Source organism: Serinus canaria, chromosome 2, assembly GCF_022539315.1.
Source record: "Serinus canaria isolate serCan28SL12 chromosome 2, serCan2020, whole genome shotgun sequence".
NCBI classification, from domain to species: domain Eukaryota; kingdom Metazoa; phylum Chordata; class Aves; order Passeriformes; family Fringillidae; genus Serinus; species Serinus canaria.
The window spans coordinates 122,443,925-122,461,217 of record NC_066315.1 but is presented as its reverse complement, the minus strand read 5'-3'; the positions used below and the strand labels follow the sequence as shown (position 1 = coordinate 122,461,217).

At 39.3% G+C, this 17,293-nt stretch overlaps 1 protein-coding gene across 1 annotated transcript in view; it reads right to left on the bottom strand.

Moving 5' to 3' along the window:
- ZC2HC1A (zinc finger C2HC-type containing 1A) overlaps positions 1 to 17,068 on the bottom strand; it is a gene marked incomplete at its 5' end in the record, with an annotated part of 34,898 nt that extends 17,830 nt beyond the window's left edge. The window contains 6 exons of the mRNA XM_050971032.1: positions 168 to 267; positions 1,072 to 1,220; positions 4,229 to 4,364; positions 4,566 to 4,682; positions 5,398 to 5,471; positions 16,954 to 17,068. Coding sequence (XP_050826989.1) covers positions 168 to 267; positions 1,072 to 1,220; positions 4,229 to 4,364; positions 4,566 to 4,682; positions 5,398 to 5,471; positions 16,954 to 17,068 — 691 coding nt within the window. The remainder of the gene's footprint in view (positions 1 to 167; positions 268 to 1,071; positions 1,221 to 4,228; positions 4,365 to 4,565; positions 4,683 to 5,397; positions 5,472 to 16,953) is intronic.
- Between the last annotated feature and the right edge of the window lie 225 nt (positions 17,069 to 17,293).

Below are 17,293 nucleotides of genomic sequence, written 5' to 3'. Positions count from 1 at the left end.
GTGCTCAAGAGTTTTTTTAGATAGATGGCAATCAATGCCCCTTCTAAATTTATTTCAAATGAGGTTTTACGAACCACTATAGCAAATAAACAAGCAATTTTTACTGCATAGTTTGAGAATTATTATTTAGAAAAGACATGGAACAATTCATAACATCCATTTCATACCTACAACAGTTTTGCTAACACCACTTGGCTGTGGTAAGCGGGATGATGGTGATGGTGTTGATCCTACAGAAGGCATCTTCTTAACTGGAGCAGGTTTGTACTGTAACAAAATACAACCTAGAAATTTAAGCAATTAAATCAAGCCATCTATATAACACAACAGGTAGTTCTTTCAGGTACTGTGGGAGAACCGAGGATGATTTCCTACTAGGTAACCTGTTTCTGGTACGGGAACATGCAAATGGTTTCTGATAGTCTGTTTTCTGCTATTAACCTTCTATTAATACTTACAGATTATACTAGCAGCAAACATTCCCTAACTTAGTGGCTTTGTTTAGATTAAAAGCATAATCTCATTACCAATTAATTTAAAAGCAAATACTCAAAGGTAGAATTATTTTTATCTTTCAAATCCAAATCTTACTTTCACCTGTGTGGTCTGGACTAATCCCTGCCCTAATTCAAAATACTCTGTAATACACCTGAATCCTTCTAAAGCCTCTAAGTAGCTACAATACTGCTGTCAGTTGTCCTGTAGTCAGGTACCTTTGCCCCTTAAGCAAGTCTTCAACTGAATTTAGAAACTAGCACAACAGAACTAGCACAACTTCCTTTACAAAAACTGCATCTCTATTTCCTCCTGCTATCTTTACTTGGCATTTGCACATTTCTCAATTACATTTATGACTGGTTTTCATTTTGCAACTGCTGCCATCTGACTTATGGATCTCTGCAGTTTAAGAAAGCAAAAACCTCATCCATGCTTAGTGTCTAATTTCAGTGAGGGCAAATAATAAAATTATAGAATTAAATAGTTCATTCTTTTTAAAAGTAACACCCTATTTAACCAGCTTGATTTCACATTGAATGCAAGTTACAAGTTAAGAAAAGTGTTATAGCTCACCTGAGTGCGAGTAGGAAGCTTCCCTTTGGTATCAGCTGCCAATTTCCCCTTATTAGTAATACGTGCAGCTTGCTCCTTACAGAAATTGATGTGCCTGTCAGCTGCATTTTCATTAAATCTCCTCTGACAGTATGGACACTGAATGTAGTCTTAAAAACATAGAAATATAACATTAATAATCTGTTTTAAAAATGACAGTGTTTTAAAGTCTTTTAAAGACCAGCCTTCCCTCCAGGGGAAATGATGGCTTTTTGAATCTGAAAATGAAACACAGATTGCTAGGTAAAAGCATATTCTTATTTGATGGATAAGAATAGTTGAAGATTAGAAATAACCTAAGCAAAATCAGAAACACTTTGTGATGCTATTCTGCAGAGAAGGTAGCCAAAGAGGTAACAGGACATGTCACAGAGATCAGCTGGAAGGAAGCAGAGAAGAAGCTAAACAACAATCAAAAATTTAAAGAAATCATTAACAGTTCAGTTTGTTCAAGATATGGGAATACATTAAAACTTTTCCCACACAATCAGCAAAAGACAACAAATCTGTTTCCTCTGACAAATTTGAAAGAACTGAAAAATACTATCTGTAATACTGGAAGTGATTATTATAAAACAAATCAGAAATTTAAAAAGTAAAAAGAATCAGAAGAAAATCAGCCAAAATAAGGAGCTGCCTCTAGAGAGATGCAAAAGAAAGTAACTGGTGGCCATGTTACTTCTGCAAGATTAATTTAGTCACATTGCAAACACTATTACATACTGGAAATATTACTCTCATTGGGAAAAAACAAAAAGGACTACAGAAATGCTTAAAATATTAAAAGATACATCATCTGTATGCTGGAAATACACACTTTAAAATACAGTGCCCTTGGAAAATGCTTTGTTTGGACTACAGTTTCAGACAACTGTGTATTTTAGTGCTCAGATATATTAATGCTGTATGCCCCAGATTAGAGTATTCAAAACCATGCAAGCATTAAAAAAGCTTGACACTGTCAAAGCAGGTTAAATTAGCGTGTTTCTAGGTAATTTTAGAAATGTATTGAAGAAAATGAGATTAAATTCAACAGTCACTGCCTCCAAAATTACAATTAGATATAATAAAATCTAAAATAAGTTTTGGATTACATGTTACTAGTCCAAATTCAGTAGATCAAGCTTAAATACTTGTCCCTTTAAATATTTATAAACAGTTTTGCATAAGTTAAATGATGTAATGGCCACCAAACCATGAAGTGTGAGTTAAGGACAAAGGAAGAACACAGAGAAGTGACAGCATGGGAATCTCACGGAGTAAAAACAACAAATATTTATTTATTTATTTTACATATGCTCTGCTACTGTCAGAACACTTGAACATCAACTACACCTTAAGGGACAAAAAATCAGAAACAGAATTGTAACAGCTATGTAGTCAAACCAAAATGATTCGAAAGAAACTAAAACAAAAGAAAGAAAAAAAACCAGCTGTGAAAACCCCTAGATAATATGCCATTTCTGTCTAGTGCAGAGCTCAATTTCCACAGAAAACTTTCAAAGCCCACAAATGTATCAGACTAGAGAGGATGAATGTATACTTTTAGGAATCAGGAATTTTATCTTCATCATTTTGTAAAACACATAGTGCCAGTCAGACATTTGGTTCTCTGAAAGTACTGCTCACACTGTCCCGAAGAACCCCTAGGAGTCAATGTAAGCTTTATAAAACAAAAATTGATGAAAATAAGAGAGCAGTACACATACACAGTCAAGCTCAGGGTGACTTAAGGTCCTTCTTAATCTGAGGCCATTCTGCACTTCCTCAGAAAAGAGGAGATGAAAGAAGCAGCAATATGTGCCAGCTCAGAGCAGTTAAGTAGAAAGTAGGAATATGAGACTCTTTCCAAATGAAAAAAACTTGCAGCTTGCTAGAAACAAGCATGCCCAAGACAGAGCTGAGTCGGAGAGGAGGGATACACTCATAGTACATTCACAATCTTCCCACTCTCCTACATGACAAGTAGAAAAGGAGCATCAGTAGCTGCTCCTGCTCTATTTGGGAGAAGAATATGCACCGATCATTTTGTGCAGGTCTCTTCATTCCTGGCTTCCTCTTCCTAAGTCTAACCCACTGCAGTAGGACTGAAGCAAGGAGACTAAAACCAACTTCAACTGGGTAGAACATTGATATGCTATACAGATTATTAATGATTCTTTCCATGATCAAGCCTTGTGATTCTTATCCACAGCATTTGCTATTGGCTTTAAGATGGCTTTAGTTTTTAAAATCAGCTATATGGCTTTTCAGGATTGTAAAAACAGAATGCTGAATAATAGAATGAATGCATCATTACTACTTCTTAGAATGAATGCATCACTACAATCCTCATGCTGGACTAACACATCTTCTGCAAAGAAACAGGGTAGGGAACACTTCACATTCTCAGCTGACCACAGAGACATGCAGAAGCAAACACATGTTTTTTTCCCAATCCTTCTGAAGATAGCTATTCAGCTAATCAAATGGTTTAGCTCTTAGGACAAGAGGAAGAAATATATTCTTCAGTCTATTATCATAACCCAGAAGTTAAATGAAAAGTGTATTTCCTTCTCATTCACATCAAACTGCTTGGACACTTTACCCAGTCTCAGTTCAAAGACAACCAAAGAGTGTCCTGCCCTTGCTAATACAAACTTCACATATCTCACATTCCAAAAACACAGGAGGCATTAAGGCATACACTGCATACATTAAACCACACGTGAATTCAGCAAGAAATGGGAGAGATTACATTTGAAGAACACAAAAGTGCATCCCCACAATGTAAATATGTTGTGGGTGTCAGCTAATCAAAAAGGCAATCTGCTATTGTTGTGAGCACAAACAAGGTATTAAACAATTTGTCCAGCCTATGATTTACAAAACAGTAGCAGGCTGCAAATTGGCCCCAGTTATCTTTTCACACATTAAAAACAAGTCATGGGCTTTGAAATCTACACAGGATGTGAGCCAGTCAGACCCTAAATCGCAATCCAGCATCTGCATAGGGATTGCACAGTAAGTCATCTTCAAGAACTTGTGAATGTTTCATTCCAACAAATTTCTTTTCAATTCAAGCTTCTTCACATTAACTTAAAGAAAAATCTCTAAGGAACTTGACTGTTTTACATACCAGGGTCATATGATGGTGGAGGTGGTGGAGGGAGTTTTCCACCATCTTTAAGATTAAGTCCTTTGGCTGCTCGTATAGTTGCTATAAATTCCTCATGCTTTCGTCTCCAGTTGGAAGGTTTTTTGGGTGGTTCTGGCTAAGAGGCAAAAAAAGAAAGCTTTGTGAAGTTTTTACTTGAAGCTAAGCATGTGCCTTATTTTAGTACATAACATCATAGTTAAGATTTCTTCTAAATCTTAGTTATCTAATTAACATGGACTTCCAGCAGAAATAAGTCTTATTAAAATGTATATATAGTATGATAAAATGCACATATTCAGAGTAAATTACAACATACCCGAGGCTTAAGAGGTTTTACTGTGGGAATGTCAGTTCCTTCTGCTCTCTGTCGGCTGGAATCGAATGTCTTCCTCTTCTTGGCAGAAGTTTTTTGGCAAATGGGTCCATGCTTTTTCTGTAAGAAGCAAAATAAAAGGAGAATACAGAACTTAGTTTTAAAAACAGAACTTATTAACACATTATTTCCCTCTTTCTTGATAAAAAAGATAGCAAAAAAACCTCAACTCTTGATGAATAAGCTCAGATTTTTTCACTCAAACATTTATGCCAGCTACTACCTTTGAAATAGAACCACAGGAATTCATGGATATATATAGAGTCACAAAACCATGCGTGATAATGAAGAAAAGTTGAAAGCAACTATATTTGCACCATGCATGCAAAAAATCTGATGATAGGTAGGCAGCTTTTTCTGGCCATTTGAGTGGCAAAGCAAATCACAGGTGTCTGAAATTCATATTCACATTTAAGGACTGACCGATTTCTATTAACAATGGAGAAGAGAGTTTTGGAAACTGCAAACAAAACACTTCATTTACAAGCTGAGACTTAAAACTGCAAAATACAAGGATTGATTCTGTAACACTAGAAAAGACATTTTTAGAGGCATGTATTTCAGGAAATGATGGGATCTTAAAATAAAATTAAACTCCTTCTAAGGAGCTTCAAACCTGAGACAACTGGAATCAGTAATTACTTGGGAGGGGAAAACACACAAAACCCCTACCAAAACAAAGCACCTAGATCTATTTTATTTAGCTATAGTAAGCCCTGCTAACTTTCATATCAACTTATCAAATCTAAAAGCCAAGAGGGCTCACACCACTTACCAGCGCTGCTGGAAAGAAAGTTCTTCCACAAATCTTACATGGCAACAGATCTCCAGTTTGCACTGCAACCTCACCTTAAAAAAAACAACATACTTCTTTAAGAAAATTTGATTAATGACAAAACATTATTTAAAAAAATGCTAACTTCATATACACTTAGCCATAATAACATTTGTTATTGTAAAAGTATACATCCTTTGACTTGTGCAGAGGCTATGCAGACGAGAAAGGCAAAAAAAATACCAAAGTCCTTAGGTACTTTTGGAAGCTCTCAGGCCCAGCAACACGTCACCAGCAATTCTGATTATTTATAATACATAACTCCACTCCCTTAAAAGGATGCATATCAATATGGAAATAAAAAATCCCTTGTGAGTCCCAATGACAGCTCAAATACATACCAAGAATAAAGCTGTTTAGTGGGTATTTCTGTGTCTTTGGAAAAGATCAAATTTAGTGTCAAATATAGAAAGGACATATTCCATTATTTACTTTGCTCTACTAAGATAAACTATTCCACTTTCTCTTGTAAAGAAAACAGTCTTGATGCTATTTTTACCATATATTTTACTCAGATTATTACTGATGGTTTACAGAAGTATTTCTGATGTTGCTATTCAAGCATTGGTAACAAAAACGTAAATAGCATATTTGACATACAGCAGTTCCACAGAACCAGACAAAAGACCAACAAGTCAAAGTATCAAGGCCAATGCAAGCAAATATATTTATATAGTATGCATTAAGCAACAGTCATGGCAGAGATGAAAAACTGCAGGGTTTCCCAATAAAAGGCATCTATTATATCTACCAGAGGACTATAGGGATATTTTTATATCACATATACATCAAGAAAGAAGCAGTAAATTTGGATTATGTTTGAGACATACTAGTAACTTTCTCTGCACTCAATCTGACTATTGCAGACAATACAATTGCCTCTATTTACACTGCATTAAAATAAAACCACTTCAAATTGACTTGTATTTTAGGTGAAGCAGCATCTTAAACTAACAAAGTTATCAATATAGCAATGTCCAGTGATTTGCTCAGCTTTTGTTCCCAGCTTCCCAGTGGAAAACTGTTTTCCACCTAAAAATACACACTTGCTAACTAAGTGTATGACCAGTCCTAAAAGATGAATCATTTAATTAAATACTTCACGGTAAACAAACATAGATTCAGGCAGCCATGGTTCCCACTGAAAACCTTTTTTGCCCAAATGCAAAGATTAAAACTGAGTGAAATCTGTATTACCATCAGCAATTATTGTCTATTTCTGATTTTTTCAATTACTTAAAGCAAATTCACCCCCAGTAACTATCTGTATGCAATGTAAAAGTTGTATGAACATACTACAGAGCATAATGCATTTTAAGAATCATAAATCACATGAAAAGTGCAGTTTAAAACATTTAGTTCATACCTTTAATTAATTTATTTACCTTTTCCATGTAGATATAAATACACCTTTCCTTACCACAGCACAGCAGGACTGCACTGACAGTAACCAAGTTTTACAAATGGAAGCTATAATCAAGTTTCCTTTTGTGCCATCTAAATATCTGTGCATTTAGATGAACACAAGTACAAGAAGTAGGAAAAATTCAAAACATGCAGATGAATCTTTTTTTTTCCTATTCTTGCATTTGAATTGTACTTGAATGTGATAAAGATTTACTAGGAACTTGGTTTTTAACTGTATTTTTTCAAACTCTTTTTTAAAAAATCACATCTGAAATTTTTTCCATAGGTCTGTTTTCTTAAATCCACAACCCTGAGCTCATGAACACTGGTACAAGGCTTAGATGGCTGGGAACCTGCCCTCACCACTGATCTGAAGGGTAAGCAGCAATGATTTTAACCTTTCCTCAATTAGTCCACTCAAAAATACAAAATATGCACAGATTTGTTTGTTTATTTCATTACTTCATTCTTCAGAGTCCCCAGCACTCTTGATAATGATAACTTATGTCGCTGCAAACTCACTTTTGCTTAAAGAGTTCCACTTCTTTTTATGACATCATTCTGATACAACCCTCAGCTTTGCAGAAACAAGTGAGAGAGCCATTTCCCAAAAATATGAAGTGACACTGCTTGTGTCTTCAATAAATTAGCTGAAATATATCAGAATTAGTGGTCTTGACGAGGTATACAGTATGTGATTAAGACTTTGGCTGAGAATTCTTTCAGAATTCTTTCAAATATCTGCCGTAGTAAAAGAAACTACATGTTCCACAGTTTTCTTCTATGTTCTAGAATTTGAGCTGGTGTTTAAATTCCCCATGGAAAGAGGCAGACTTGAGAGCTGCTGACCTGAATGAGCAGTATTTACATACGACATACCAAAGCACAAGGAATGCCAATTACCACTTAGTGCAGCTGCAGCTACAGACCTGGATTTCCTTACAGCATTCCCACCCTCCCCTGGTGCTGGCAGGTAACCACATCTGCCTAGAGCTAGTCCTACTGCCAACATTTCCTGTGTAACACAAATCACTGACCCAAAGCACATAAGGAAGTTATCTTTTAAAAATGAAAGTTCCTGAAGTTTTGTTGAAAATGGGAAGCCAAGTGTCCTTTATGAAGGGGCACACTCACCCCTTTAGCTTCTTAATTCCTCTGTGATTTTCCTCACTTTTAAATTAAAAAAAAACCCAAAACCAAACAAACCAAAACCACAAAACCTTAACATTTCTTTCTAGGAGTCCATGAATCTTCCTTTACAGAAGGGTTAGCAATGCTATCCACATGAAATCTGATAACTTAAAAGAAAGGCAAGGGAATAAAATTGTGAAAGTTGCAATTGAGTTAATTTTGGCTTTGTTTGGTTTATTTTTTTTTAAGATATTAATGTGTGATATCTACTGCAATTTTTTTACTGAAAAAAAGTTAACTGAAATGGTTTTTAATCTGGGATGCACTGCAGGGAGTAGGTCAAGGGAAAAAAAAAAGGAACACTCAAATCAGGAAACAGAAGGAGGATATGCTTGAGAAATTGGTCTGAGAATAGAAATTGGTAGTGAGATAGTGTCATGTCAATTTTCTTCAGTCAGTAAGTTTAGCAACAGTGCAGGACTTTTTAAAATTATTTTGGTTGTACAGCAGCTACACTTATTTTCCTTTTTACCAACTTTAATACCGCTAATCACCAGCAGTTTAGATGATTGTATAAAACATGAATGAATATAGTTAACTTGGAGAAGGACTGAAATAATTATTAATGTTTGTCAAATCAAAACACATCTAGAGAAAAGATAAATATGATCAAAATTGCTATGTGAATACCACAGAATACTGCGATAAGCTCAGATGCTGAGCTTTACATCCTATTCTACTGCCTTCCTGAGATCAGGTCTCAGACAAAAACACAGTGTACAACCTACTATGATGCTGGGTATCTGACTTAACCAGACTGGAAGCTTATTAGCAGGACTACAATAATCTTATCCTGTTTGTAAACTGTCCCTGTCAGGGCTCCTCCTCCTCCAGCTCTACTTCCATATCACTGGGTTCGTACCTACACAAGTTACTGCACACATCCCTTCTGAGTATGGTTACAGTCTAGTTCCCTTTACTTTCTGATCCTGAAGTTAAGAGTTTAGCTGTAAAGTCTGGGTGGACCACTAAGTCTGACAGTACAGCTATACAGTCTCCAGATGTATCATGGTGCTTTCAGTATTATAGATAAGCTTAGACTTCCTTGAAACCGAGCTTTCAAGAGAACAACTTCATTCTTTCTCTTCTCTCATATTCAAACAGCACAATCGATTTACAGCAGAAAGGGCAAGCTGCCAGTTCTATTTATCTTTCTCAGTACAATGCAGGGACCCATCAATACATATACATTTGATCTGACACAGTCACAGCCACAGCTGTCACAGTCACTTGTTCTTGCCGTCATGTTTACAGATAAAGCAGTTGTGTAAATAGACTTCACACCTAGAGGGAGCAGAAGCCTCGAATACTGCTGAATAACTGAAGTTTTGTTACACTATTTTCTTTTGGAAAGCTCTATATACCCAAGTATATAGAGCACATAGATACAAAGTGCAGAAACAAGACTGCACTTGTAAAAGTATCTCGTCAGGTTGTGAAATCCGACTGCCCTTCAAAACCTTTTATTTATGGACAGAAGTGACAGCACCACATTATTTAGGCCAGAAACCTGTGATAATTAGAATTATCAAGCCTCTCTAAACTCAAACATGCAGAAACAGCCTGGTACAATTCCCTGCCTAGGGACTAGGTACCTATTTGAAGCCAGCAAGTAATCTGCAAGTGTTGAAAGTCATCACTTGAAGAGCACTTGCCAAATTCTTCTACAAAACTGTATTTATTGCTTTCAGCATAACTCTATTCTCATCTCCAAAAGCAAGGTATTTGTCACTTAAGAGTTCCACATATTTATGGTGCAATAAAAAAAATGCTGTTCATTCTCCACATTAGTTAGAATCTGTATCATCAGGCCACAGCATCTGGTTCTCCAAGGACTGCCCAGTCTCTAACTTATGTCCAATAAGCAATAACGACTGGGTTATATTTTTTTAATCAACACACTAACTAACAACAGCCTAACCAACAGCAAATACTACAAGCAAGAGCCACCTAAAAATTGTACCAGTGCAGTGACACAGGTAGGGAACACTTCACAGAATCATGGAATGGTTTGGGTTTGAAGGGGACCTTGAAGATCAACTAGTTCCAAACCCCCTCCTGTGGGAAGGAACACCTTCAAGTAGACCAGGTTGCACAGATCCTTGAACATTCCTTTAAATTAGAGCATTAATTTTTTAAATTTAGAGCATTAATTTTTTAAAAGCAGTTTTGAAGAGAATTAAATAACATAATGAAAGTATAAATGTAGCAAAGTAGGAAAAAAGTATTCCAATAACGATTGAAGTTTTGCAAATTTGCATTATTTTGCCGAAAGGAATTTTGAAATGAAAACGCAAGTAAGGCAAATACACTGACTGTAATTCTTAAAAACAGGCAGTACTTGCCATACTTCAGTCAAGTCTGCTTGGTAAATGATATTGTGTATGCTTTACCTCACCAAGCACATCTCTTCTCACCTGTGCTATTCTGCAGTTTGCAGGAAAGAGACAAAGGAAGAGTAAATCATAGTAAGCCCTGCCTTTTACTATTCACCCATTCATATACTTTGAAATTTTTAAGCAGCTAAGCTTTGACAATTGTCTAACAAATAGCAAATCAATCTACTTTTATCTATCTACTCCCAATTTTATAGGAAAGCCTCATGAATTCTCCTGTACTCCCACACTGACAATTTTGTATAAACCTGTCACTTCTGTTTCCAAAAGATAACACCTTAGCACTGTAGCATCCATTCCTTCAAGCTGAAAAGACTTTCATAGTACCTCTGCACATTTTTGTACCAGCTTTTCAGTCTGACAATGAAAATGCATTATATTTCAAAAACCCTGTTATTGAACTGAACATGAGTGAGTCTGATGATTGCAAATTTTGTTTGCATTTCTTGAAAATAACACACCAAGGTGAGACCCATTGCCTCAAAGTGACAGCCTGGAGGAGGATTCTGTATAGGTTTTTTGGTGACAGAAATGAGTTCCATGCAGTCAAGAATGATTGTAACAGCAGCACATACAACTCACATCATGGTGAACTCCCTTTTACTATAACTGTCTGTCCTTCTTTGCTTCCTTCCTTACATGAAGCATAACTTTTAATGTGAAAACCTGCCAGTCACATTACACACCCTTAAAAATAACCAGCTCACTATGGCCATTTCTCATGGGACTCTTGGAAACAGATCCCTGAAGTCACAGACTGCATTCCTGAACTCTGGGGCTGAGATCTATTTACCCAGCTCCCTCCTCTCAGGATCCTGAATTCAATCATCCTACAGTCACTGGAGGAAAGTCTGCCCCTGACCTTTACATCTCACATGAACCTAGGAAGTACTGCAGGACTGCCTCCCCTTGCCAGCTCCTTGGTCACCTGGGTCAGGAATTTGCTACCAATGCATACCAGAAGCCTCCTAGCTACTTGCACCTTACTGATTTGTCCCTTCAGCAGCTTAAAGTCTCTTCAGAGGTAAAAGTCTCTCATGAGGAGGCCTGTGAATACACTGATCCTTCCAATTATGAAGAAGACCTCATATTTTTCCTGACCAAGTGACTTTTTAGCCACAACAGCTGTTCCCACACTGGTCTGCCTGCTAACCCTGATTCATACTCCCCCAGGTGTTTCTACAGCAAAGCTCCATTGCATTCTCACTGCTCTCCCATATAAAGGGCAACTTCCCCCCTTGCTGTCCAGCTGGTTCTTCCTGAAGAGCCTGTACTCATCCACCACAGCACTGCAGTCCTGTGAGCTGTCCTACCACCTACACGATCCCAACCAGATCCTAGCTCTGCAACAGAGAGCAGACCTCTGATGGCATCCATTTGTTCCCATACTAAGTGTTAATGTGCAGACATTCTAGAGAGTCACTCAGTCATGACAGTCATCCAGAAAAATCTATTAAACTTTCCCCTGCAAAGCCTACGGAAACGCAACTCAACCAAAGGCGAACAAGCAGCACTATTTGACAGATCTGAATTCCAGATACATCATCTGGCTTTCTATTAACAAGCTTTAAGATCAACTAGAAGCACTAGAAAGCATGTGACCTGCAAAACCTATGCAAATGTTAGACAGTTCTGCTCTGGCTTCATAAACACACTGCTCTCCCATATTAGGCTACAGGCAATGAGATGACTGTGAGGGCAGTCAGGCAAAGACTCCCCTTCTCACACTAGCCTTAAACAAAGACTGTTTTGCTGTAGTGATCCCCAAAGCAAATCTGGGCTTACACATTCTTCAAGTGTAATTGGACAGAGCAATCCCTACCTAAGTCTGCTTGCTTATCAGAATCTTAATTGGCAAAAAATGATGTATTAAAAAAAAAACTGATAATAAACCTAATTTACAATATATTGATTCCTAGTTTGCCCCTCCTTCAGGATTTCTTTAGGAAGTAAGCCCACTCCTCAGCTGCTCCATCCTCCTGAAACCAGGTTTCACTGAGATGCAACGCTTGCTCTTGATGACAACCACACCATGTTGCGTGCAGCTAAAACATGTTCATCTTTCCACTACATTCAATCAATTGAAGTCAATTAGATCAATCTAGCTTCTGCAATTTAAGTTAAAAATGCAAGAAATCTAAAAAAAAAACTTTAGAAAAGGGCATAAAATCAGTTACTTCTAAGAAACTGAAGAAACTAATCTGAAACATTCAAATTCCTGTCTAGACACATTCCTGTCTACTTCCTCTCCTTTAAAGGTGAAACATATTCTGGTACTGCACTTCTCCATATCTTATTAGCCTAAACTAGATTTAGGGATTTTTCCTTAAGTAAAATAACCATTATTAAAAAAATAAAAACATGATGACTTCAAAAAGAGTAAATAAATTGACCAGTTATAGAGTGCTAAATGTCAAATTCAGATCACTTAACAGAGGTTTAAGTATGCCCAGGGAAGCATCAGTTCAGTGCAGACACATTTATCTTTGTGTTTTAAAGGCTACCAGATACAAATAACTTATTAAAAAAAACTTATTAAAAATTATGTACATTAATATCAGTTTTGCATTTCAATCTTTAATAGCTTCAAAGTTGCTGATTTAAGAACAGTGTGCAATAAAAAAAATTCTTTTTTCTGTTGGACAAAAGATACACCTATTTAAAAAAAATAAAAGCTGAAGCCTGAAGTCAAATGGAGCTAAAGAAAATGGACACCAAAGTAAGGAAGCTGCTGCATGGATCCAGTGAGGCAAGACAAAGATCAACTCTAAAAGGAAAAGAACACTCAAATTAATAGTACTTTTGTTTTCTAAAAATATAATTTTTTACACTATTAAGGAAAATAAATAAGTTGGGCATTCAGAAATTCTGACAAAGCAAGAACAAGCACTTGCTCTCAAGAGTCACCTTACTAACATAAAACCCCAAAGATCTCTGTCTTGCGCAGTTAGGGGTGGGGCAGGGCATCTCAGACATTCCCCATGCCAGGGAAGGGTCCAGGGACAACTGCTGTGACAGCACAGACCCCAGCTCTCAGCAGAAGATGCTGTACAGGGAGACCTCGAGGACACACCCAGACTGCTCAGAGTGCAGTCCCTAGGCAGATCAGCAAGGGAAAGCTCTGGGTTTGACACTGCAGGCTATTTCCTGAGCCAGCAGCCAGCCAGCCCCTTCCAACCACAACCAGCCTTCCCTGGCCGCTCCAGTCTGGGGCTGGGCAAGCGCTGCCATGACCTACCACAGAGAGCTGGACTTCTGCCCTCGGACACAGCAGCCCCTCTGCCCCTTATTCCTTAGGCTGGGATGGGCTGTGAACAAGTGTGGGAAGTAGCACTTAGTTGGCTCAAGCAGCTGTTGCCGGCATCCTCCCAGAAAAAACAACAGACGGGAGAGAAGCCGATCAAACACCACCATTGGACTGCTCTGGCTTAAATGAAGTCAGGAATTCAGCGCTTGGTTCCATCTCTCTCAAGCAAAACAGAGAGCCACAAACAGACCAGTGTAACAGCTTTTTTCCTGACATCCAGCAGCGAAATCAGCAAGAACAAGTTAATCCATCAAAAACGGTCCTGAGATTCACCACATGGTGAACTACTTAAAAGTCACGAACGGACTTTTAAGCTCACCTTAGAGATCATTACATTGTCAGACAGAGCCAGTCTGTGGCTCTATTTTCATCAGTAAATTAAATGGAAATTGAAAACCAGCTAAGCAGCATGCAAGCTGCAAAGCAACAAATGTTGAGGCAGCAACTTCAGACTTAATATCAGATTTGTCACCTCTAATGACAAGCATGCACTCATTACTTTTACAAACCTTTAAAGGTACAAATTTGACTTAATCTAATAAAATAACAATACTGATAAAAAATAACCTAATAGAGCAACAGCCTTAAAGGAGCAACAAAAGTAAATTTTAGAAGGAACTTTCAAGTGACATAGAAACCTACTTTGCCATTTCACAGAACATTTAAACTTGCACAGAGTGAGAAAATGCAACGGTGACACTGAAAATATTCTTTAGCTTTTTAAATGTCATTAATGCAGTTTCACTTGCCAACCATTACACATTCATCTCTCCACTTTTTGGAAAGATCATTATAAACTGGGTAGAGCTCTTTCTTATTAATAGCATGCTCATTTAAACCAAAGTAAAACAGATCTCTCATCTATAGTGCTGATCCTCAGCAAAGCAAAAGCACCAGCTTCTGATGCTGGAAAGTCAGGACAAGCATCTTGAGCCTGAGGGGGTCTGCCACCACCAAAGACACACCAAGAGACTGCTGTCAACAGATAAACTCCTGCCCTTCCCCATAACCACGACCCTGGCACGCACAGCTGCCAAGCACCTACTGCACCAGGCAGCTCTGGGAAATGATATTACTAAGCACTAATATAATGAGGCAGCAGGCTGAGCCAGATTTCAGAAGCTGCCCATACTTCTATGTCAGATGGGTATGACTGTGCAATTGCACATCCAAATATTAATTTAATCCAAGATGGCAACCAGCAACGCTCCTCTGAGTTGCCAATGGAGCAATGACTGAATAACAGTTTAATATCCAATGAAACAATTTATTATTATTATTATTATTATTATTATTGGCTTTGCTTACATTTCTTCTGTTCTAGGGCAACCTTTCTACAAAAATTTAATCTGAGCCTAAGATAATACACAAGAATAGAGACAGCCTAAACTGAAAAACTGTAAATAAAAGCAAACCGACTTGCTTCAAATGTTTTGAAACAGAAAGAGAAGTATTTTATTTTGTGGTGGTTTTAGAAAAATAAAAACACGGCATAAAATGACCCATACAAATGAAGAAAATTGTTCTTCAGTTTCACAAACTTTGGCATTCAAGGACAGTGGATAACAGTGTGAGATATGAGTGTTCACAAGGCAAGGATAACTGGAGTTTTAGACATAACTTGTGTTCTGTGATATTCTGAAAATAATCTCAAGCGTTCAGAAGAATAATTTCACGTGATGGAAAAAATGCTTTGACAAGCTCTAGCTTTTGAAAGAACTTTCCAGAAAAGGTTAAGTAAAACATGAGATTTCACCTATGATTTAGCACTTCCTTCCACTCCCAGTACCTTCTGAAATACAAACAAGCTACAAACCATTTCCAACGAAGTCAGGAACTGGACAAATTTCATGAAAAAAATCACTAGTCTTTTCAGCATTCTGCTGTTATCTGTAGATATTTTTCTCCTACCCCCTGTAATTAAAGTGCTAGAGCTTACATAACACAGCAAGCATAGCTGGTCTTGGTAAACTAGCACACAGCCAAATCAATTGATAGATATGCTGCAGATGATGTAGTCTCAAATGCAGCCAAATACACAGCTTACTCAAAATTAAGGCAAGCTCTTCCCTTCTGGAGAGGTAACATACCATTGTCCTGAGAGCTGGAATGCCTGATAAGGCATTTTTTGATAAACACTGGACACCATGTTTCAAATTTCAAAGGCACTGATAGTCAGCAAAGAATGCCAAGTGAATCAAAGAAAGCTCTTGGGATTTTAATACCAAGTTATGTCCAAATTTAGAGTCTTGATGAAGTCACTAGGCTCAAGAACAGTGTCTGATTATAGTAAAATCTACTAAAGACAGAACACAGGTATTCTGTGAAAATTACTTCAGTTCTCCAACTGTTCTAGAAGGGATAAAGAACAAAGGCTACTTTGTGCTTACTCATATTTAAGCACTCAGTTACTTCTAGAAAAGTAGAGCATGGAAGATTTAATAACTGTATTGTATAGTTTTTCAGAACAGGTATTTTTTAAAGTAGTATGGTTAAAGCAGCTTGCAAAATGCAGTAATGACAGGCCTACAAAAATGCTTAGATTGCAAACTGTAACTTCATGAATTCCAAGCTGATATCCATGTTATGATGGATAATAACATCATCGATGAAAATGATGTTATCATTTCAGAGAGCAAGAACGTTTCCATTAATTGAACCGGCACAGGATAAAGTTGAAAATACCCTGTCAGCAAATTCGTACCTAGTTTTCTTCACCGCACTGAGCATTTCCCTAGCACGATAAGCGGATCTTAACACCCACCTTAGCCATCTGTTAGCAAAAAAGAAAAAAGGGCTCCTGGCAGAGATGCCCGCACGCTGCGCCGCACCCAGCCCGCAGGGCCCCGGCCAGCGGGCTCGGAGCGCGGACGCCGCAGGGAGGGGCCGGCGGGGCCGGTGCGGGAGCGGAGCGGCGCCCGAGACAAAGCGCGGAGAGCCCGCTCCTGCAGCCGCCCGGCCCCGCGGGCTCCGCTGCCTCCCGCCTTTGTCCGCTGCCCTCTCCCGCGGGGCTCGCCCGCCTCAGCCCCGCCGGCCCCCAGCACTGCCGGCCGCGGGGCACCGCGAACGAGCGAGGCGGCGCCCGGGCCCCGCTCCCACGGCCGCCACCGCCCGAGCACGCCCCAGCCGCAGCACAAAGGACCCGCCTGGCCCCGGGCGCCCGCCGGCTGCCCCTGCCCCGCCGCTGCCGCTCACCTTCCAGCCCCTCCATGGCGCGCCCCGACCGCCGGCTCGGGCTGGGCTCGGTTTCCGACCGCCGCTGCTGTGGCAACGCCGCCACCGCCCGGCCCGCCAACAACCGCCGCTCCCATTGGCCGGGCGGGCGGCGGCCACGGCCCCGGCGGGCGGGCGGGAGGGCGGCCCCGGCCCCGGCCCCGGCCCCGGCCCCGGCCCCGGCCCCGGCCCCGGCCCGCCCGCTCCGGCCCCCGCCCGCCCGGAGCGGGGGTCGCCAGCCCCGCGCCGCCTCGCCGAGGCCGAGAGATGTCACCCGCCCTTAGGCTGCGCCCTGGTTGGGGTCCCAAGGGAGCAGGACACC